We start from the raw sequence: 24,184 nt of genomic DNA on the forward strand, positions 1-24,184 counted from the left end.
CAAGAAATTTACTTAGAGCTATAATTAGCTCCCTAAATGTTGCATGTCTGGATTAGAATCAGAGAATCCTGGAATGGTTGGGTTTGGAAGGGACCTTAAAGCCCATCCAGTGTCACCCTCTGCCATGGCAGGGACACCTTCCTCTGTCCTAGGGTGCTCCAGCCTGGCCTTGGACACTGCCAGGGATCCAGAGGCAGCCACAGCTTCTCTGGGCACCTGTGCCAGGGCCTCAGATTAAGATATTTGTCTATATTAATATATATTTTTGATTAATTATTCTATAATTTTAATTCTTCATTATATAGTTTTTTCTTCTATACTTAGTATTCTTCTGTACTTAGTGACAGACACCTGTAGATATTTGGGATATCCCATCCTAAAATCCCCCTCATGCTCTCTTTACTGCAGGGCCCTCAAAAATTATCTTCAGCTAGACTTTGGTCTCTTAAGTTTTTAGAAATCTGATTTTTATTGGGCATTTATAAAGGTTATGTGCCTCAGGAATAGATGACAGGAACTCATTCTTACCCACTTGATTGTCTTGAATTTTCTGTATCTTGTGACTCATCTTGGTGGGGTGGCTTTTAGGTTATCACAAATGCTGTTTACTACTGGTGGTTCCTGGAACACATTTTTAAAACTGAATATTAAATGTATGTTCTTGTATGAGTGAGGGCAGATGCCAATGGATCTTTGTGTCTGGAGTAAACAAAAATGACAAATGCATCCATTAAATACTTCAGAATCATCATAAAAAACATGCCAAAGCCAAAAAAGATCTATTTTAAACAAAATGGGAAAAATATTTTCCCCACAGAACAACATTTAAAAAATATTCTGTAGTACTTTCATAGAATTATTATTTCCAATAGAGTTCAAAGGATCCAATCTCAGTTTAAACCACTTTCCCCCCATTTTTGGTACCATCTAAGATTTCTAAATACCTATTTTCTTCAAAAAAGAAACATTGTGGAAATTAACTTTTTAACACCCCTCAGCTCTTTTGAAAAAGAACAAATGCCAGAGGCTTGTACTTTCGTTTGTTTGTTTGTTTGGGCTTTTCTTTTGTTTTTCTTTTTTTTTGGTGTGTTTTTTTGTTGTTTTGGTTTTTTGTGGTTTTTTGTGGTTTTTTGTGGGTTTTTTGTTTGTTTTGGGTTTCTTTTTATTTCTGTTTTTGTTTTTGGTTTTTTGTTGTTTGGTGTTTGTTTGGGGTTTTTTTGTGGTTTTTTTTTTGGATTTTTGTTTGGTTGTGTGTTGTTTTTTTTGTTGTTTTTGTTTTTGTTTTTGGTTTTTTTTTGGTTTTTTTTGGTTTTTTTGGTTTTTTTACTATCAGTATGGTTTAAACTGTAAATCCAATCAACACACTGAGGGGTATTAGTCTCAAGCACCATCTCTGAGGCAGATTTAATTTGTGCTGGGGAGTTTGATGGTTTCCCAGCCTTTAGGCGTGTTCAGTGCCTGACCTCACTGTTCCTCTATATCTGGGTTTCTCTTGAGGATTTCAAAGTGATAAAAAGTGATTTTACTGTTCCTGCCCTTCCCAATAACACATTTCTGCTGTGGCCTTTCCTTGCTCCTTTTGGAGTGCAAAATTCTCTAAGAGAAAATGAATTCTCTGAGAACTTTAGACAGATAAAAACTTTATCTGCTGGTTCCTCTTTCCATGTGATTTTGGCCCTCTCCAGCTCAGAATCTGTGACCAAAATGTGTTATTGGGTTATTTAGGCTAAATCCAGGCTTTGCTTTGCTTTGAAGACTTTTAAAACAGTTTGTCAACAATTTCACCTGCTGATATTTGCACATTTGGGAAGGGGCAGTCCAGAGATTTTGTTTTTTCTTCCCAGACAGGGAAGAAAATATAAACATTTTTTGATATTTGGCATAAAACTCTTTTAGACCTTTACTTTCTGCTTTCTTGTTTGCTAAAGGCTTGCAAAATAACTGATAATGCAAAATGTAGATTGGACAGGATTAAAGATATGCTAAAGCTCAAGGGTAGCAAGTTGTTTTCACCTCCTCAGAGATATTAAATTGTTCTTTTTTCCTGCTGCCCTCTGGCTGAGCTGGTTTTAGTTATTAGGTCTCTGTTAGCCAGTTATGATAATTTTCTCCATTATTTAAAAACCATAAAACAAATAGCAGATTTGCTCTGCAGTAGCAATTAAACTCTCACGTAGCTTCCATCTAAGTCCATTTTAGTACCTTTTCCAGCAAGGCAGACGTGCAAAATCAGAACCTTTGGGGCATCATGTGTTGTTCATTGTGTCTGAACTGATGGAGAAACACCAGGTGAACAAACTGCATCTCATTTAAAATAACCACCCACTCTCACTGTGCCCTTTTGTTTTAAAAGGTCTGTCTCCTCAAAATGATGAATTCTCTGTTCATCCAGAAGTGGCTGTAGCTGTAGGAATTCCCAAGAACACTTCCAGGAATTCTGTGCATGCAGGCAGCATCAGTGGGAAGGAGTTAAAAGGTGCTGAAGGGCTCTTAATACCCTGAGGAGAGCAAACTAATATGATCTTATATATGCAAATATATTTATTTTTCTATTCCTCCGTGTCATCCATGTACCCTTAAAGCCTGAGTGCTGTGGGTCAGTTCAGCTGAATTTGACAGAAGAAGCTCATCCTCAGAAAAATGAATTTTCCAACAGTTTCATGCCAATGTTGAGGCAGAGATTTTTTTCTTAGTTCTTCACAGAAAGATACATTTCACAAGAAACTCAAGGAAATTGTTAGACAGAAGAGTGTCCAAGCTGGGGCTCGTCTTAGCACAAGGGTTGATGGCTTTAAACTGAAAGAGGGGAGATTTAGATAGGATATTGGGAGGAAATTCTTCCCTGTTGGGGTGGTGAGGCCAATCTGTCCAAGGGTGAGAAGCTCTGTCTGACTCTTGGTTTTCAGCCATTCTGAGCTTCCTTTTCTCTTCTTGCAGTGGGAAATTCTTAGACCTTTTTTTTCTACTTGGTAAAGACGTTTTTTTGTTTGCCTATGGCATCTTTTGCTTTTCCTAAGACCTGTTTCTGCTTTCTTCAGCTATCCTGAAATGAAATAAATTATTTTTAAAAAGGACCATTGGGTTGTGTATTCCATCTCTTTTGTAGCTCAAACCCTTAAAAAATTTCATCAGTTGGATCTGATGACCTCAGGTTATTATTCACTGCACTGATGATCAGACATCTCTATTTTTCTGCCTTTTCCCACACATTTCTTTGCACATGGCTTGGTATGTAAATTATTCTCACCCCCTGGAATCCATGTCCATGGACAGCACTGCCAGAGCAGCTGGGGACACCCTGGGCGTTGTTGCAAAGCAATGGCTTCACTTTTGCATTGATACTCTTCCTCCTTCTCCACAGCAGTTTATTTAGTCTATTTATTCAGCTGTTTGATGATTCTATTTTAATATTCAAAGGAAATTTTTTTCTCTGAATTAAAGAGCTATATGAGGACCAAAAATAATAAAGTTTATTTTTTGTTGATTTCCACTTTCTGGTTATGACATGAATTCTGCAGCTATTTCATTTAGGGGATACAAAGATAGAAACAGAACTTCTTTTCCCTTTTGTACCTCTGGATTTTTGTTAGACCTCTGTTAACAAAATGCAAAATGATGCCTTGGGAATGACAATCAGAGTTTTAGGGGCAGCTCCCCACTGCACGGTGCTGCCTGCAAAGGGAAACTCTGGGATGCTGAGGGATGTGCAGTGGCAATTCTCCAGCTGTGCCCATGGAGCTGGGAGGAAAACCAAACCCCAAGCAGCTGCAGAAGCTGGCAGAAACCATTGTGAAATAGCTGTTAAAGCTGGGGAAGAATGAAATCTTATTTAATGTATTGCAAGGAAGAAAAAAGGGGAGTTTCACAGGGATGTGTATGAATTACATTCATCTAGAGAAAATTCTGTTCTTTTTGCTTTATGGCATTTTGGGGCATTGTTTGTATTATTCAGAGCTCTGTGATTTTTTTTTTCCCATGTGTGATAATGTGAAATATTTATCTATTATCAAAGGTGTAATGTAGAAATTCTGAACACAGTAATCTCAAGGAACAAATAAATGAGTTAGCATACTGGAATGACCCAGAATAATCCATGAGGGGCAATATAAAAGAGGTTTTTGCTTTCAAATTTTTGTTTAGCTGAAGTATGACAGCAATTTGCTCTCCTGGCAGAGAAATCCCTGCTCTATTTCTCTCTTCAGCATGGATTACACAGAGAGCATTTACATGTGCTAATGTTTTCTCCTGAGAGCAGGGAAATCAAAGCAGCCAAAAGAGCTATCTCCCATTTCTGATCCTGTCATTCTCCCTGGAAAATGAAATTTCCTCTTTCTATTAACTTCAGCCTGAATAAATGAGAACATTACCACAATTTAACGTTACCATTTCAAGGGCTTTGGAACTATATTCTAGTTGGGTTTTTTTGTTTGTTTGTGGTTTGGGGTTTTTGTTTGTTTGTTTGTGGGGGGTTTTGTTTGCGCTTTTGTTTGGTTGGTTGGTTGTTTTGGGGTTTTTTTTGTCTTGTTTAATTCAGAAATAAGTGGAGAAGAAACGCTCTGCATGTCTTTATTCCATTGCACGTGTCTGGCTCTAGGATGGACAATGATCAGAAAATCAGAGAATCAGAGCATCATGGAATGGTTTGGGTTACAAAGGACCTTAAAGATCATCCAGTGCCACCCCCATTCCATGTGCAGGGACACCTTCCACTATCCCAGGCTGCTCCAAGCCCTGTCCAACCTTGCCTTGGAAATTTCCAGGGATCCAGGGGCAGCCACAGCTTCTGTGGGCACCTGTGCCAGGGCCTGCCCACCCTCACAGGGAAGGATTTATTCCCAATATCCCATCTAAATCTTTCAGTGTGAAGTCATTCCCCCTTGTCCTGTCCCCCCATCCCTTGTCCCAAGTCCCTCTCCAGGTCTTCTGGAATCTCTTCAGGCTCTGGAAAGGGCTCAGAAATCTCCTTGAAGCCTTCTCTTCTGCAGGTGAGCATCCCCAGATCGCTCAGCCTGACCCTAAACTCCCTGAGAAGTAAAATTAATGTCCATGGTGGGTCTGAGTTTTCTTTCTGTTACTGGAAATTCATCGTCAGAAGAGAAATTGGCACCTGGATATGAGCAGGGAGGTGAAGATGAAGCTGTTCAAGGTGAATAAATGGAAAATTCTGGCACTTCAGGTCCTGGGCAGGCATTTATGTGGGGAAATCCAGCAGAACCTGAGCAAGAACCTTTTCTGAGGTTTTGGCTTACTAAGAACAAGACACAGGTACAAACTCGTGGCTGTCCTGCTGGGCAGGGAAGGTTTTCTGAGCTTGGGCTGCTCTTCTTGTGTGGCTCTCACACACTGGGAGAGAGGCAACATTTGGCTCGTGCTGCTGGGGTGGGTGACAGGTCAAGACTCCTCCTGTGGGAATCAAGGATGGCTTAGGATTCCAGAACCAGGGTCAGTGAGGGAATGGTGTGGTTGGATATCAGGAAAAGCTCCTTCCCCCCAGAGGTTGGTCAGGAACAGGTTTCTCAGGGAAGTGGTTGTGGCACCAACAGAGCTCAAGGAATTGGGAATTCCAGGGAGAATTTGGACAATTCTCTCACCTGCTGGGATTTTTGGGGTGTCCTGTGCAGGGCCAGGACTCAGTGGTCCTTGTGAGTCCCTTCCAAGTGAGGACATTCTGTGATTCCATGTCACAGATGAGGTAGGATCCAGAATTTTCAAGCTCAAATCCATAAGATTGGGCTCTTAGTCCAGTCAGGGACCCCATTTGTATGGCATGCACAACAACCCCAGCAGAACTCTCACCTCCTTCTCCAGGGTGCCAGATTATTGACATTTCTTCTCCTTCAGCACATTAAATTTAGGAGGAGATGCTTGAATATATCAGCCAGCACTTCTTATCTGTCATGTAGAGCTGCAACCATTTATGCTTTGGCTCTAAAGCCCTTTTTTTTTTTCCCTTTCTTGAAAAATTGCCTCTTGTCTAAATATGCAGAATTGATTCTCAGAGGCTGCACACTGCAAACAGCACAGCTGAGGCTTCTGCTGCCCTGGGGAGGAACCCCTGTGCCACCAGTTCTGCATCAACAACACCCCTGTGCCTGCCAACACTCCAAAAAACTCTTTTTATTGACTTTTTATTAAATGCAGATTAACTGCTGTACCTTGCAGGAGCTGAGAGCAAGGGGACTTGTGCTGCCAGGTTAATAAAATCCATCCCCTGTTTGGTCACGGATCCCTCTCCCGAGGAGGTTTCTGTGTGGCACAAAAGGCAGGAGATGCTGGAGCAGAATCTGGGTCATGGCAGGGCTGTGACAGCGAGACCTGTGGCTGATCTGTCAGGACCTGACAGGCAGCCAAGCCCTGCTGCTCTGTTTGGAATGAAGTCACCTTTTAAGGGGGAGATCTCTTGGTGCCATGAGAGCATCTCTGTCCCTGCACGTTGTCCCTCCTTAAATCAAACCCTACCCTGCAGTGATGTGAGAGTAAAGCAGGGATTTGAGGGAGGGAGTGCAATCTGGCACTGGGGCTTGTTTGGTTAATTTGGTTTCTAGTAATTCTGCAGTGCTGCTTCGTAAGACATTTCTGAACTTTTTGGAACCTCCTAGAGATCCAGCTCAGGAAATGTCATGTGGTTACTTGTAGGGTTTTCCAAGGAGGCCTCATGAGCAGTGCATGTGTGATAAATTCATTTTTGCACACATTTTATGCTCCTGTGCTGATGCCATGTGAAATAAAGCATTCAGATAAGGAATCCCACATGTAAGACATGCACTTTTTGCAGGATTAAGTAATAAGTTGCATTTTCACACCATGGTTCGTAAGAACTTTGAGTGACAGTTTATAATGGCAGAGTATTCTTGATCCAGCAGTGGTAAATAATGATATTAACACATAAAATGTTAGGAAAAGGGAAAAAAATAGGAAAAAATTTGGAAAGAAAGAGTGAGCTGGATGTGTAACACACCTGCAGCAAGAACTGCTCTCAAATATGTTGTTCCACGCTTGTCCAAGTTTTTGCACAGTAGGTTACACTTCCAAAACATCAACTTTTGGGGATTCCATCCCATGGCAATGTGGGAAAAAAAAATCAGGAATGTTCAGGGTCAGTTTCAGCCAGGGAAGATTTTCCAGGGTATAGAAAGGCTCCACCTGTTAGTAGGAAACATTTCTGGATATTCTGCCCAGGCTGTGGTGTGGAGCAGAGGTTTCATTTTTTTTTTTCTTTCTGGTCATTTGCTGTTCCATCTCTTCTCTCCTCCTGAATCTGCTGCTCTCAACTCCTCAGGAAATGGATTGGGGTGGATGTGTCTGAATGTTTCATGATGTGTAAAAAGAAAAGCCCTCTAATTGTCACACCTTGTCTGAGCTGTTCTGGGGTTCAGCCCTTGTGATTGAAGAAAGGAGCTGGGTGTGATTGTGCTTCCCTGGCTCTCGAGCTCCTGTGAAAATGCCAGTAATTAATTACTGCTTATTTTGGTTTTATTGTGGCTAATACACAGGTCCCTGCTGACTGTGAGTCTGGGCCTGTCTTTTATGGCATCTCTAAAAGAATTTTGTGGTTTTATTGTTCCTTTGAAACATCAGGGATGGGGAATTGAGGTTCAAAGTAATTTTTCATCACCTCTTCACTGCATGTCCTTGAGAGGGGCACATTTGTGCTGCATCCAGATCATGAGGCATGGTCCTAATTCAGAGCTGCACGTTTTCAGGGTCTGAAAATATAATATACATTAAATATAAATAGTATGACTATAATATAGGTTATAGGGTTAAAGACAAAGGCCAAATCCCCCACTGAAAGTCACCATTTGTTAATATGCATCAATGGAGAAATTAAAACATTTAACGAGACAGATACTATAAAACAGGTAATGTGTCTCCCTACACTCAGTGTTATCCAGGGCATCATTAAATGACATTAAATTGTTATTTTTAAGCTTCCAGATGCCCAAGACAGAAATGCTGCATGTGGTTAAACACCAATGAATTACAAACACACCAAATCCCTTCTGCTGCATGGCTGGGGGGAATTGTGTTGGTGGAACTGATCACTCCTCTGGCAGGGATTTCTCTGCCCAGAGCTTGGATATTCACTGTCAGGATGCTGCTCTGCTCCATCAGAGATTTTGTTTCCTGAGAATTGCAATGAAATGTTTCTGTTCAGGGGCTGTCTCCAGATATTTAAATGCTGGTGACCAACCACGTGCCCACTATTCCTGCTGGCCTGTACACTCTGGGGTGTAAAGGTGCAAGGATGGGGCACAAATCAGAATTTCCAAGGAGGATGGGGATGGGATTCACCAGTGCAGCCACTCAAGTCACCTTGGGATCCCATTTCTGTCTCCAGCACGAGACAAACACTGACACTGCAGGTCTCCCTCTCTTATTTTTTTTCACCCTGATAACAGCCAGGAGTGCTGATCAAAGCCAAGTGTCCAAAGCATTGGCTGGCTGTGAGGGAGGTGTCTCCTGATGCTCCTCAGCTGCTCAGCACTGAGACAGCCCCAAATACACAGATAAGGTGCCCCTCAATAGCAGACAGTCCTAAAAGCAGGAGCTCTGCTCTGCTAGGTCACCTAACAAAAGTGGCGTTGGTGACATTGTCTGTGGTATAAACCCAGACTGAGGGATCCTGGTGGGGAATAACATTAGAGGGGAGGAATTTGGAATTCTATATTTTGTGGAAAATTCAGTTGTTTTTAATATCTTTTGTCATCCTACAGGAATTGGTTAATATAGCTCCACTTTTCTTCTTCCTTATTTTTTTCTTTTTTTTCTGTTTTTGTTTTTGTTTATTCTTCTGCTTTTAGGGGTTTTTTTGTGTGTTTGTTTGGCTTTTTTTTGGTTTGGTTTGGTTTTTGGTTTTGGTTTTTTTGGGGGTGTTTTTGGTTTTGTTTTTCTCTTTTTCTTTTTCTTTTTCTTTTTCTTTTTCTTTTTCTTTTTCTTTTTCTTTTTCTTTTTCTTTTTCTTTTTCTTTTTCTTTTTCTTTTTCTTTTTCTTTTTCTTTTTCTTTTTCTTTTTCTTTTTCTTTTTCTCTTTTTCTCTTTCTTTTTCTCTTTTTCTTTTTCTTTTTCTTTTTCTTTTTCTTTTTCTTTTTCTTTTTCTTTTTCTCTTTCTCTTTCTCTTTCTCTTTCTCTTTCTCTTTCTCTTTCTCTTTCTCTTTCTCTTTCTCTTTCTTTTTCTTTTTCTTTTTCTTTTTCTTTTTCTTTTTCTTTTTCTTTTTCTTTTTCTTTTTCTTTTTCTTTTTCTTTTTCTTTTTCTTTTTCTTTTTCTTCTTCTTCTTTTTCTTTTTCTTCTTCTTCTTCTTCTATTTTTCTTTTTCATTTTGATTTTGTGTTTTTGGATTTGTGTTTTTGGTTTTGGGGTTTGGTTTTGGGTTTTTTTGTTTATGGTTTTTGGTTTTGGCTTTGGTTTCGGTTTTCTGGTTTTGTTTTTGTTTTTCCCCATGGCAGAGATCCCATCACCTTTTAAAACTCCAAGTAAAAATTTTCCTTACCCCTAAACTGGATCACTTGAATGCCACCTCACGGGGCCTCTAAGAGAGCTGGAAAGAGACTTCTGACAAGGGCATGTCGTGATAGAACAAAGGGGAATGGCTTCAAACAGGTTTTGATGGGATATTGGGAAGGAATTCTTCCCTGGGAGGGTGGGGAGGCCCTGGCACAGGTTGCCCAGAGAAGCTGTGGCTGCTCCATCTTTTCCTTTCTGATCCCTTTAGCTGAGCTCCACGCTCTGCTCTGAGACCCCATTCACTCTGCTCCCTTCTTTTCTTCAGTAATGTGAACTTTATTCCCTTCCTCGAGTTTTTGCAGCAAAATAGTGATGAAACCTCCCAGAAACAAGGAGAAAGAAAGGCTTGCTGAGAAAACCACTCTGAGCACAGCCTTTTGTACAAAGATTTGATTCCTTTGGGATCCTGGTGGGCTCCTTTCAGCTGAGAGATGATTTGTTTTTCATCCTCCACTTCAGCACAATACCCAACACCTCTGAGCACTGAAAGGAGAAGGAGGGAAACTGAGAATAAGCTCGAGCACTCCCAACTACAGCACCCCTGCTGTAATGAGCTCTTTGCCTCCCTTCTCCAGTGGTCCCCCCATTCCCCAGCCCCTTTGGGGAGTGTTGGAGCAAGAGCTGCTGCAGGAGGCATTGACTGGAGCTGCCTGCAGGGAGGAGAGCACGTGTGTGCTAGCAGAGGGAAAATAGCTTTAATTTAATTAGCAGATTAATTAAAGCTTGCCCCCCTGGGCAGGGTATGTGTAGCAGTGTTTGTGCAGGATGATGAGCACTTTCCTGTTCCAAGTGTGACTCAGATGGGCTCCACTGAGCTTGCTGGGAGCCTCTACAAAACAAATCTCCTGCCGGGGACCTTTTGTCTTTGGGGTTTTGTTTAGAGGTAATGAAGTATAAATGGGCAAATAACAACAAGTAATGGCAGGAGCTTGCTTTGCAGAGTGGCATCCAGGGCATGACAGCTGCAGAACTCCTGGGAGCTTCTCTGTGTCCCAAAGTCCCCAGTGAGAGGGGCCTGATGTTAGCACAGATCCCCTCAGGGAGAGTCCCCAGGAGCTCTTTGCAGTGTAAAAAACCATCCAGGGATTTTTGGGAGCCTTGGCTCTGCACACTCTGCACGGGTCCTGAGGAAAGCAGAGAGATCCAACAGTGCCCTGGGCTGGATTAAGAGCAAAGGCAGTAGAGTCCAGGAAATGTTTATCCCCATGTACTCAGCACTTGATGGATCACTTAGAGCATCATAGAATCACAGAATAAAGATCATCCAGTTCCACCCCCTGTCCTGGGCAGGGACACCTTCCACCATCCCAGGGTGCTCCAAGCCCCATCCAGCCTGGCCTTGGGCACTTCCAGGGATCCAGGGATTCCAGCTGCTCTGGGCACCCTGTGCCAGGGCCTCACCACCCTCACAGGAGAGAATTTCTTCCTAATAGCTCATCTAAATCTACTACTTCTGGAATATTAAATCAAATTTTAGGCTCCTCAATGCATAAAATATCTCAGTCAACTGTAGCAAGTTCAAAGGAGGGACACTGAGATTGCCTGTGAGGAGAGGATGAGGAAATTTGGCTTTTTTTGCCCGGTGGAAGGAGAGAAAATTAGGGGGCAACCCTGTAGCAGCCTGGTGGTATTTATGAGGAGACCATCAGGAGGAAAGAGCCAGGGTTCTCATCGTGATGTGTGGCAGGAGAATGAAAGCTCTGAATTTGTTGTACCTCTGCAGTGTCCTGCAGTGTTCTCCCAGAACCAAACAGAGACTGACTGCCTTTTGCTGTCTTTGTATCTAAATGAATATACACGTTTTCTAAACTGCTGTGAGTCAGAATCTTTCACCTCATTGAGAGTAATAAATTTTTCCAAGACCTGTGAATTTCATGCTCTATCAACTTGGATTCTTGATTTCTTCCTAGGACATGTCAAAACACTCAGAATATTGGTGCAACCTGTAACCTGGACAGAATCCTTTTTAACTCTGAGAAAAGTGAGTGCTGGAGTAAGTTCCACCAAGGGTGTGCACTCTCCATTCTCAGAGTTTTCCAAAACCCAGGTGGAGGAAGCCCTGGGAAGCCTTAACCAATTCCACTGCAGCTTCCAGTGCAAGGGTGAGCTGGATTTTCTGGAGGTCCCTTCCATCCTGAATTATCCATGGTTCTCCCTGGAAGACACATGTGGTGGTTGACATCCTTCAGAGAAAGCCACCAGAGACAGGGATGTCTGGGTGAAGGCAAAGAACAGGAGAGAATGAAGCTTTAAACATAAAATGTGTAGACCAGGAAAAGAAGGGTAAAGCTCTAGTTTATCTTTTACATCCTGTTGATTTTGGGTTGCTCTGGCAGCTGATGCAGACTCTGCTTTAAACAGGACATTCCTGTATTGCCAGTGCTGCCTAAAGAGTGAAAAAGTTTTGCTTTTCCTGAAAATCCTCTGGAAAAAAATAGGAGAGGAGAAGATGCCTCTCTGTCTGTTGCTGCTGCTGACAGAAAATACAGCTGTAAAAATTATGTCCAGAACCTTCTTAAGCATCATCTGGAACTCCTTATTCAGAGTTTATGATGAAATTTCAGGGTTCAGAGTAACCAGTAGTTTTGCCTAGACAGCAGATTGATCTAACAGAGAAAATCTGAGAGCTGAAAAATCAACATCCGTGTCACCTACAGGTTTACTCCTCTGGATCTGCAGCTCCTCAGATTATGTGAACAGCGTGCCCCAGATTGCTCAGAAATTAAATTGTTTCTATTCCAGCTTCCTCATTTCAGGTGTTCAGCTGAATCTGAACATCTCATCCCAGATTTATATAGATACAAATCCTCCCTTCTCTATCTACAAATTCATTTCCCACATTTCTCAGCCAGGCATGATATGTTAAAAAACACAGATCCCACCCTCCAACTTCCACTCCAGTCATTTTTATTAATTGATTAATCTGATCTTCTGTGCTAAATCTGAAATGGTTGCCTGGGGCTGGAGTAGTAGGACCACAGAGGAAAAAGAACACTCATTATTTTTCCTCCTTTGTCAATCACAAATTCCAGCAATTTAGATCTCTGTGATTTGCCTGTGACCCCCCATCCAGGAAATCTCTTGCTGTGACAGGGACTTGGCCAAACCCTGGATCCACACTGGGCTGCTCTCTTGCCAGCAGCTCTGCCACGTCACAGGCTGTGTCAGGAGCTGGAAATTGTCCTTGGAAAGAATTGTCAGTGATACCTGCAAGCCCTGCACCCCTGAAATCCTGCAGTGAGGCCATGCAACCCAATTCTGCTCTGTGCTAAAAGCTCTCAAAGCGATGAGAGCTTTCCCTTAAAGTTTGTAGGGGAGTGGACCCTCATTTGAACACCAAAATTCTCTTTCTTTTGAGCCATTTGAAAAGTAAATGGGAATTGCAATGCTGGTAGCAAGTCATCAGCTTTTCATTCCAATGTTGACCTCTGAGGAATGAAGGAAAGATCCAAACTGTGCTTTTGGGAATTGTACTTCAGAATTGTACTTCAAAATTGCTTCTTTGGAGAAGAAATTCTCAGAAAATGCTGGAGAAAGCAACTTTTATGAAATATAAAATCAGCAATCAGAAGGGCTATTAAACCCTTAGTTTCATTTCAAACACATTATGTCTAGCAGGTTTTTTAATCACTTTTCCAGTGAGTGGTTCATGCTGCCAGTACAAGGCTTTGAGAAGCATCACCTGCTGTTAGAGATGGGGTAAAAAAGCAATGTTGGTTTAATCCAAAATGACACATCCCATGGAAGACCTCAGTCATCCTGGGAATGCTTCACAAGGCTCAAAGAGGGGATTTACAATTGATTTCCAAGAAAAGGGAGCTTGCAAAAAAGATACAGAGAAGTTATTTACCAGTGAGTGTAGGGACGGGACAAAGGGAAATGGCTTCAAAGTGGAAGAGAGCAAGTTTAGATTGGATATTGGTAAGGAATTCTTCCCTTTGAGGGTGGGGAGGCCCTGGCACAGGGTGCCCAGAGGAGCTGTGGGTGCCCCTGGATCCCTGGAAGTGCCCAAGGCCAGCTTGGACAGGGCTTGGATCAGCCTGGGATAGTGGAAGGTGCCGCTGTCTGCGGCAGGAAAATTGGAAAAAAAAAATCTCTGAAGTCCCTTCCAATCTAAGCCATCCCATAATTCCATGATACTACAAAAAGCCAGGTCAGACAAACTCAAAAATAGTTTTACCCCATGTTGTGTAACACATCTTTTGTCCAGCATTCACTTCAGAAGGCATCCACTGAGAGAAGGGAACTGTTGATTGTGCTGCTGCTATTTTCAAATCTGCAGTGGGATGTGCATCTCTCCAGGAGCCAGGAGTGCTAGAAGGTACCCAAATCTTAAATTTGCCACTTGGAAAGGGATCAATGCTTTTTCCTGGCAGCGTGTTCTGCTGGTGGGTTAGCTGAACCCTGGGCACTGAGAATTTCAGTGCCTTTCTGTGCTGCCAGGCACTGATCCCAGGCAAACCCTGCACTGACCTGAGGCTTGGAAAAGGCTCCCAAAATGGAGTGACAGCGCTGGGATTGTGGGTGTGGAGTTTGGGTAGCAGTGTGTGACATCACAGGGTGGGAAACTCAGAGTTTGAGGGTTTAGGATACAGGAATGGATATAAAGCAAGGGGGAGGGTTCAGGGCAGAGGCCAGTCCTGCTTTTTCACCTTCTTCTCCACGGCTCTGGGTGGAGTTTTGTAATTGGGTAGAAAAATCCACATTGCAGGCCAGGGGTGGTTGGGTATTGGGTTAAAAGTAAAAATAATTGAGGTGTCACTTCATAATTGGACAATTTATTCTTAAAGGGCCTTGTAGAGAGAGAGACAGGGGCCATTTTTTGCTTTGTTAGCTTGAAGTGCTGTAGAACTCACAGTTTGTGAGACTGCAACATAGACAAGAACTAATAAACATCTGAGTCCGAACACGAAACACAGTCTCGCACATTTAATTCCGACCCTGGCAAAAAGAAGATAAAAACAGTGGGTATTTTCTTTTTCCTTGCATGATTTGTTTAAAGCATGGTGTCCAAACTCTGCTGCAGACTGTACCAGTGTGGCTGGGCTTGAACGAGTTCCCAATGGCTTTGCCCTTTCACTCAGTGGGAAGCGTTTTGGAATCACAGCCACGGTTTGGATGCCATTTACACAGGAAGGCAAAAAACACAATCAAGTGACAAACATCAGACCTTTCTGGGGACAACAACTTGTTGCACTGCCAAGCCAGTGTTGTGGGGCCCAGCAATGATGCAAATCAGTTCTGGGAAAAAAAAAATAAATCCAGATAATCAGAGCTCGTTCCCAAAGCCCTCTAATTTTAATGCAGCATTTTGATTTTGCGAGTCTTGGCCCTGGTGTGACCAGTTGAATCATTGCTTGGTGAGAACAGGGACTCGACAGTGTTGTTTCCATGACAAAGTGAGCCTCTTTTGGCAATGCTCACAGAACAATTTATCATTTTTGAAGCTAACTTTTCAATACTGGAAGTCATGATAGAATTAGTAAAATGTGTGTAATTCAGCTTGAAGTGAGTGATCTCATCTACCTTGTGGATTAAACTCCTTTCTTGCTTTATTTTAGAAACAACACTTAGGCAAAAGTTGAATCACACTCTAATTCATCTTTGTGTGGATGTAAAACCATGGCCATGAAGGATTTAATGAAGATTTGCTGTCACTGTTGTTGTTGATTCTTATCTGTCATTCTTTACCCCTTTCATTGTCACAGTGCCTGATATGGCTTATCCTGAAAGGAGTAGAAATGTTCCCATTCATTTAAAAGAAAAAAAAATAAAAAAGGGAAAAAAAAACCCCAAAGACTTTACAGACTTAACACAAAAATGCAAAAGAGGGAAGAGCAGCCAGTGGTACTGAATTGCCATATTTGATCTGGTCTTTATGGAAATGTCAAGTGAATTCCCATCTCACCATCACATCATTACTAAGACTTCAAAGCAGATTTTCTGATCCTGGAGGTTCTCAGGAATGCTGGGGCCATCTCACTTCTGCAGGTCCACTGAGTAAACTCATGGAGAGAAATCAAGTTTGATAGCAGCTGTGAATATTCATACTGAGAACAAAATGAGCAAAATGGTGATTTTTGAATAACTGTGGTCAAAGACAGTTCAGTTTTGGGCTGGACTCATCTGCATGGCTGGTGTGTATATATAATTATATGAACTAAATTCATATTATATAAATATATATGAAAAACATAGTTACATATAGTAAATTTATTGTAAATACATAAATTGTAAATATTGTAATTATATAAGTGTTATATAATATATAAACTATATAACATGATTGTTATTAATTTTACCATAATTTCAAGGAAAGAGAAAAGAGTTAAGCACTGGAATTTGCACAAAGCGCATACCAATTTATATTTATGGTGGCCACCTTAATGAAAACCACATAAGGAAAATGAAAGCTCTGAATTTGTTGTACCTCTGTAGTGTCCTGCCAGCTCCTTGTGTTCTCTCAGAACCAAACAGATATTGACTGCCTTTTGCTGTCTTTGTATCTAAATGAATATACACATTTTCTAAACTGATGTGAGTCAGAATCTTTCACCTCATTGAGAGTAATAAATTTTTCCAAGACCTGTGAATTTCATGCACTATCGACTTGGATTCTTGATTTTTTCCCAGTATGTGTCAAAACACTCTTTAACTGCACATATCACTGATCTCTTCTGGGAAACTGAAACCAGAGTGTCTCTGCTGAGCACAGGAAATTGCAAATGTCCTCGAGGGAAAAGAAATGGGATCACCAGGCTGGAGTTCCAGCCTCCACTGCCATTGGAATTGGGCCCTGCCTTGGGCTGTTGAAGCCTGACTTGGCAGATTAAAGGCTCCACCACTCCATGGTCGATGGAGAAACATCAAAGCCCTGGATCCTTTCAGGAAAATGTGATAACGTTAAAGCTTCTCTGCATTCAACAGACAAACCTTTTGTTATTAACAATTCAAGCCTTTTTGATTTTCCCAGATATGGAATTTCTTGTCAGCAGGGATGACAGGCAGCTCCTCTGACACTCAGGTTGATTCTGCCTCGTCTTTGCTTTCTGTTTCATTTTCCATGTTCCCCAAAATTATTTTTTTTTCTTTAAATATGCTGATGACGTGCTGCAAAATGGCACAAAGATGGTGATGGGAAGCCATCAGAATATGGTGTCAGCAGTGAAAGCTTGAGGAAAGCTGCAGGGCCAGGTGAAGCACGAGGCTCTGGTGCTCTCTCTGTCCACACCTGAGCCTCCTAAGCCAGACTTACTGGGACAGAGTTTACTAAATTCAACCAGTTTAGTCAGAGACTTCTGAGTAGATGTGGCAGTCTGCAAGGAGAACAGTAAAGTCTGAGCTTTTAACATTTGGCTTTCTTTACAATCAATCAAGTCCTGGCTTTGATACACCTCTAACAAAGAAGATGCCAGAAAAACTAAGGATAAATCACACCTTTTTGTCTTTTCAGTGTAGATTGAATCTAAATTTTCTTATCAAATGCTCTGAGGACAGGGGCATGGTGGGTTTATTAATATTCTAGGATAGAATCATAGAATGGTTTGGATTGGAAGGGGCCTTAAAACTCATCCAACTTCACCCCCTGCCATGGGCAGGGGCACCTTCCATCATCCCAGGGTGCTCCAAGCCCTGTCCAGCCTGGCCTTGGACACTTCCAGGGATCCAGGGGCAGCCTGGAATAGCCTGTCCTAATGTCTCACTAACCTCCATCGTTTGATGGACTTTGGATAAATATGTGCATCTATGTGTGGCATTTAACATCCACAATTTCAAGCTGAAATGTTCTGCAAATTAACAGTAAGCGTGTGAAGAAATATTTCCTTTTATTTAGTCACACCCTGCTTGCACAGACAATACATCATTAATATTAATATTATTACTATTACTATTACCAATAATAATGATAAGGACAATCTTATTACTGAATGACAGCTTTTCTAATCTATAGCTGATAATAATCTGTATAGAAACTGCCACATTTGTGTATTGAGGCAACCCCTGGACACTCCTCTCAGACCTGGGCAACTGTGGAGAGTGAGCCTGCACTAACAGCAGAACTCTGCTTTTCTTGCTATTTCCCTTTTATCTTTTTAAAATATATTCCAAGAACTTGAATGTCAGCCAATGCAATTTTCTCTATCTTTGGGGATGCTTAGGGGATGATGTAGCAGAAGCTCTTATGTTCTTGGGAGATCCTGGAGATCTGTGACAATTTATCTTTTCCAGGCACTTGCGAGCCCTTAAAACAGAACTGTGTTTGTTTTCAAGACAAACAAATCTAATATGGTTGTGCCTGGTGTGTCCCCTGGGGGAAAATAGCTGGAATTTATTACTGGGATCTTGGAGATGCTGAAACTGTGCAGCAGTATGAGTTCCTGCAAATGGTGAGGAGAGCTTTCCAGGAGAGTTCATCAGGAAACCCTCTCTGTCCTTGAAATAGCAGTGATGGCTTTTAACATTTACAAAAAAAACCCAAAAACGAGTGTGCAGATGGTTCAGAGCATCATCACACAAACAAAGCACAACACAAGCACCACCAGACTGGATTGTTACAGGCTCAGGAATGGTCTGGGTTAGAAAGGGCTTCACAGATAAATTTCATCCCATCCCCTGCCATGGGCAGAGACAAATTCCACTGTTCCAGGCTGCTCCAGCCTTGCCTTGGACACTCCCAGGGATCCAGGAGCAGCCACAGCTTCTCTGGGAACCTGTGCCAGGGTCCCCCCACCCTCTCAGGGAACAATTTCTTCCTAAGTCTTGATCTGAATCTCCCCTCTTTTCCCTTAAAGCCATTCCTCCTGGTCCTGTCACTGCCTGCCTGTGTAGAAGTTTCTCTCCCTCTTTTCTCTAAGCTGTTTTACCTGCTGAAAGGATTTCACCTGCCTTGGGGTTTGCTCTGAGGTTTTGGTGATTGGTGCATCCCTGATCCAAAGTGTTCACTCCCTTCCCTGGGATGTGAGGGAAGAAAGGTTGAACTGAAAGAGATGGGGCTCCAGAATAACCCAGAGCTGATTAAATTTGGGGATTTCTTTCCCTGTGTGCTTGTCCCTACTTAGCAGATAAAGGGAAAAAGGTCACACAGCACTTCCTCTGTGATTTCCACTGTCAAGAGTGAAGGAAATGGGATGGGAAATAAAATAACAGAATTGCTCCAGTGAACCACCTTCAGGCAGGGCACTGATTTTCATGGGTGGGATTTGAACCTCAGCTGTGCCCCCCTAAAGTGATCTCATGAAATCTGAACTTTCATTCTCCTTGAATTGATGTTCCCTGGCCTCTGTATGCTATGGGGATGAAATCCTGTATTGATTTCCAGAAATGGGTCACATCCTGATTTTGTTGCTGCTTTGGGATTGTCTGGATTAGGTTGGCTGCGGTGTTCCTCTTATACATTTTTTAAAACTAAATTCTTTGTTCCCTTCTTTTTTCCCCCTTTACTTTTTTTTCTTGTAGTGGGCTGTACTAGAGGGTTAAAGATAGAAAAAAAAGAAAGAAAATATTTGGATCAAGTCAGCCTGGTTTATTTGACATTTTATTATATTTGGCAAAAGAATTTGCCTTGAACTCTCTGGAAATAAATAAAGGTAACACTGAGGAATGAACAGGGTGACAGAATAAGAGAAACAGGTTTTATTTTGGTTTAGATTCCAGACAGATTTTAATGAATTGTGCAGAGACTCATAAGAAACCAGTGGAAGATCAAGCCTAAATTTATTTCTAATTCTTCTTTAAATTATTTCTGTATTTAAAGATATCCTTGTTCAGCTTTATGTGAAGAAGGAATTCAATAAAATAAAACAAACATATTACAAATCACATTTTGACGGGGAGAAAAATATAAAACCCCCAAATAATTTATGAGAATTTTAATTATTTAATTCGGCCTTAGACCTGCTAGAAGAAAAAAGAGGAGTAAAAGTAAAGAAGAAAAAAAGTAAAGAAAATGAAGTTTGTTACAGTTTGTTCTCAACTTTAAATGACATTTTTCTTTCTTCCTTTTTCTTTTTTTTTTTTCTTTATAATGGGATCTCAAAACTTACTGAAGTTTCCTGATCACGTCACCAGCTATTTTATTTTTGTAACTTTGTTTTTTCCATTTTCCCCCATGATTCAGGTTGCAGCAACCCATTCCAACTGCATCATTAAAAAGGAGCAAGAGACTTGTCTGGAGAAGATCCGGAGGGCGACGGCCCTGAACCCTCTCAATGACTCTTCCCCAGGTGAGTTGCAGGTCCTGCACACTGAGCTGACAATTTAAAGTGATTTTTTCACCATTTCCTGTGATGCCTGGAGGGGTTTTCAGTGCTGTTAAAGCAAAGCCTTCCTGGTAAGAGGAGCTGAAAGAGCTTGGGGAAATAAAAGTTCAATCGCTGTGGGTGCATAAGAACCATTCCTGGCTATTATCAGAGGTCAGGAATTTGTTTCTTTAGGTGATGGAGTTACAATATGTCTGCAAAACTAATTAAAAAAAAAAAAAAAAGAGAGAATTAAAAAGCAAGGATGCCTGGATGATTTTTGCCTGGATGACAGCAGCTTTGGGGACAGGATGTGACACAAAGTGCTGCTCTGGAGCAGCTCGTTTTCCTTCCTCATCTCAGTAATAATTTGTGAATCTCTCACATGGTGTGAAGCCCTTTGCAGGGATGAACGTGGTGCTGTCTCTAATCTTGATGGAGGATACTTGTGCTGTTGCTGAGATAAGAAACTGAGGCAGCGAGCAAAGAAATTTATAGTTTAATATCCTGTCTTATTTCCTCCTGACTGCAGCAGGAGCTGCCTGTGGCCAGCAACAAGGAGAGAAGGGCAAAGAATGACAAAGAAACTAATTGGAAATCAGGGTCCATTTACTGAGTCCTGTCCAAACTGCTTCTGCTGTGACTGGAATTGATAAAACCGGGGAGAAAAGCTGATAAATCACATTGTGTGTGATAAAGGAGGGGAGGTTTGTCTCCCCTTTTTCTTGCAGCACATTTTAGTGCAGAGCAAAGGAGGGCAGAGCGCAGGTATCTGTGTTACCAGTGTCCTCTAAAGCAACTCATTCCTGCACTTTGGCTGCTGGGAGTGTTTCCATCAGAGAGGAGGGTTTCCATCAGGGTCCTGCTGTTCCTCCCATGCATAAATTCATTTCTGTTCTGCTGCCCAGCTCTGAGCAGATGAACTGTGGGGTGTGGTGGAAGTGGGGAAAGCTCAGGGCACTTTGGGCACTTCATTTCTCCCCCAGGGGTGTGTTTTTGAGACCCTCTTAGTGCTTTACTGAAGAGCTTCCCAATTTTTCCCTGTTCCAGAAGTGGTACGAGCAAGGAAAAAAAGGGGGAAAAGTCTAGTTTTTGTCTCCTACGCCCAGAATGATGCCAGGAGCTGATCATGAGATGTATTTCTTATGCTTATGCAATGGCTATTGTTTGGATTCAGGAATTCAGAGAACTCCCCAGCTGAGAAGAGACCATTTCAGCAGCCAGCTTTTATTTCTTTATCACCCAAATCCAGAATAACCCTGACAGCTGGGGGCTGTTCACACTCAGCTCCTTCCATGCCTGTTCCAAATGGGAAGGACACAGCTCAGAGGAAGCCCAGAGCCATTGGAAAGGCTTTTGCATCTCAGAGTGATGAAATTATGTCACCCACTCAGGCAGGAAGGGGCTGGATCCTTCCAGGCTCTCACTCGGAGCAGAACCCAGCTGCTCCCTGCTCTGCTCCCCCTGGATTTGCAGGCTGAATCACTGGGAAGTATTTCCCAGGCTCATTGAGCATCTTTTAGTTGTTCCCCACATCCTGTGGCAAGGGGTTTCACTGCTGATGTGGCTTAGAGTAAAAAACAAAAACCAAAAACCAACAAAACAAAACAAAACAAAACAACCAAAACAAACAAACAAACAAAAAAAAACCCAAAACAAACAAACAAAAAACAAAAAACAAAAAAAAACCAAAACAAACCCCAAAACAAAACCCAAAAAACCAAAAAAACCCCCAAACAAACCAAACCAAACAAAAAAAAACCCAAACCAACCAAACAAAAAACCAAAAAAAACTCCACAAACCCCAAAACAACAATGACAACAACAACAACAACAAACATACAAACAAACAAACCAACACCCACCACATCCCCTCCAAGAGATTAATCTTCCAGTGAAGGATTCTGGTGTATTTCTTGTTTGAAAGCCCTTTCATTCTGTGGATCCTGCTTGCTGGCCTTTTTTTCCCCCCTGTATTTTAATTTTTTTTTTTCAATTTTTTGTAGACATGTTTTAAATTAATTTCATGTCACCTCTGGGACTGCAGCATTTCACTCCGAGTCCTGACCTCGAGACTCACTTTTCATGATTTCATGATGCTTATTTCAAGGCAGATCCTGCCACCCTCATTCCTAACAAACCTTTATCTCTTTCATTAAAGGATGGGATATCAACAAAATCCTACCACCTCCTTACTGGTTGAATTTTTGGAAGATGTTTCACCACAAAACTCGCTGAAGATGCAGAAGTGCAGGGGGTTGATTCCTCTTGAATTTCTCCTGCTGCACACAAACTATTTTTTATTTGGGAAAAATGAAAATTGCCCCACATAATTTTTTTATATTCAACACCAAGACCTACCCATGATGGCAGTTAGTGGAGAAATGTTATCAGCTTGTTTCTTCCAAAGAAAGAGAAAGATAGGGAATGACTCCCTTTCTTGTCAGAAACAGCTGAAAGAAGGAAGAAATCCCTCCTGACTGGTGAATAAAATTCTGTTTATTCTGAGGAGAAACACACCATTACCTCTATGACTATTCCTGCATGAAAATTCCCATAGACAAATTCAACATATAAATTTTTTGAGAATATGTTTCTCCTCAGTGAGGCTGCAAGGTCTGAAATGGGGTTATGAGCTTATAGGAAGTTTGTAGGGGCTTGTGAATGTGGTCAGGTTACTGTGACTTAAAAGAGAAATTCAGGTTTGATGGCAGGTGACACAAGGAGGGTACAGAACCTGGGTCAGGGACATGAGCAGTCTCTGTATTCTGGATTTCTACAGCATCTAGAACAATATTATAAAATGTTAAGGTTCATGAATCCTCCAAGGCAGCCATGTGGTGCAAAACAATGGTAGAGCAGGTTCTCTGCTGTTGTGTAGAGACCTTGTTTTCTGCACTGGTTCTGATTCTCTGCACAGGGAGCCCCATCCCTGGGTGGCAAGAGAGGAGGACCAGCTTCTGGGCTCCTACACTGTGCAAGAATTCAGTTCTGCTCCTTTGCTTCACCCCCTTGCTGTGTTCAGTGAACACAAACAATGACCAAATGGGGTTTCTGACGGTTCCTCCATTTCTCTCCCACTCCACCTCTCATGCCCAGATGTTCTGCTCCTTCCTTCTTTATTCTTCACAGCACTGTTTTCTCTCCTTCTGCTGCTGGGCCGTGCCTTTAATGCTTCAGAGGCAATGATTGCCTTGAGATTTTCTGTTTGGTTTATTGTTTTTTTCCCATTCGTTTTTTGATGGATTCTTCCTCTTAAATGCTTTAAATTTTTTAGGAAACTGTATAGGAGAAGAAATAGGGGGCATGTGCTGACCCTATGTGTCCGTTCCCGTTCAGTCATCACTTACAGCCTGAATGGAAAAGAGAATTTGAAGGAAATGAAATCGCAGCAGGACCCAGAATGTGACTCCCTTGCTCTGGAGAAGGAATTAAACTGATAAAGGGGAGTAATGAAAGCCAAAGGCAGACAAGAGAGGAAGGAGAGCAGTGATTACTTCATACTCAACTTCCCCAGGCAGTGTTGCCAGGCTATTTCTTACATCAGTGTTTCCAATCTCCTTTGTTTGAGTTTTTATCCCTTTCCAACTGTGGAGCTGCCCCAGTTTGTGCTGGACTCTCTTCTATCCCTCACCAGCCCTCCAAATATTTCCTGCCAGATCAGAATTGATAAATCTCGTTGCTGGTCCACATGCATCCTTTCTTATTTTCATTTCTCCCATCCAGACTCTTCTGACCTGTTCCCAGCCCTGGGGCTAGGAAAGACTGACACAGGAGTTACTCAGATATTAATGGCAGTTTCCTGGGTTATGTGCATTTAGCAGGGGATTTATCTAATTAAATGTTGGTACCTGCAATTGCATCTGCACTACAAATGAGCAAGTCACCTTCCTCAGTTTGTAGCTCTGGATGTAGAGCCTGAGACATAATTTATTCCATCCTCAACAGGTAAGATGATGTCTATTTTTTCTCTCTGGACACATGGAGTAAAAGGTGACCATGTCAGCTGTAAATAATCACATTTAGGTGTCTACATTTGATCAGATAAATCCCAGCTTTAGCTTCTGTCTTTGTTATATTGACCTCATGCTGGAGGTCTGGATTACCCCAAAAATCTGAATTGTGGTGGAAAGAACCCTGCTGATGAAATGGAGAACTGTAGATTGGCATGAAATCCTTTTCCCAGCTGTTTCCTGTCTTACTTCCCAGTGTTGAAACTACATATTCCAGATTTGTCCCTTGAATGTGGCTCTCTCTCAAATCATGGGAGGGTTCCTTGAGGGATTTGCAGATTTGTGTCTACAATTAAGTGTTCAAGGTGTTTAAAATGCACTAACCTGGAGCAAGCCAAGGTGTGGCAAAAGAGAATTCAGCAAGAGAATTTGAACAGAAGAAGAAGTGATGAGGCCTTGCTGGTGATTACGTGGTTCATGACTCACTGT

At 41.9% G+C, this 24,184-nt stretch overlaps 1 protein-coding gene across 4 annotated transcripts in view; it reads left to right on the forward strand.

Annotated features, from left to right (window-relative positions):
• ADCYAP1R1 (ADCYAP receptor type I) overlaps positions 1-24,184 on the forward strand; it is a 139,900-nt gene that overhangs the window by 38,814 nt on the left and 76,902 nt on the right. For 3 of the 4 annotated variants that reach the window (XM_063416872.1, XM_063416850.1, XM_063416856.1), the window contains exon 1: positions 19,248-19,727. In XM_063416872.1, the coding sequence (XP_063272942.1) occupies positions 19,484-19,727 (244 nt within the window). In that variant the 5' untranslated portion in view covers positions 19,248-19,483. Of the gene's footprint in view, positions 1-19,247; positions 19,728-24,184 lie in introns of those variants that run through there. The other variant, XM_063416865.1, reaches the window with a different exon arrangement.

This window comes from Prinia subflava, chromosome 1 (genome assembly GCF_021018805.1).
Source record: "Prinia subflava isolate CZ2003 ecotype Zambia chromosome 1, Cam_Psub_1.2, whole genome shotgun sequence".
NCBI classification, from domain to species: Eukaryota; Metazoa; Chordata; class Aves; order Passeriformes; family Cisticolidae; genus Prinia; species Prinia subflava.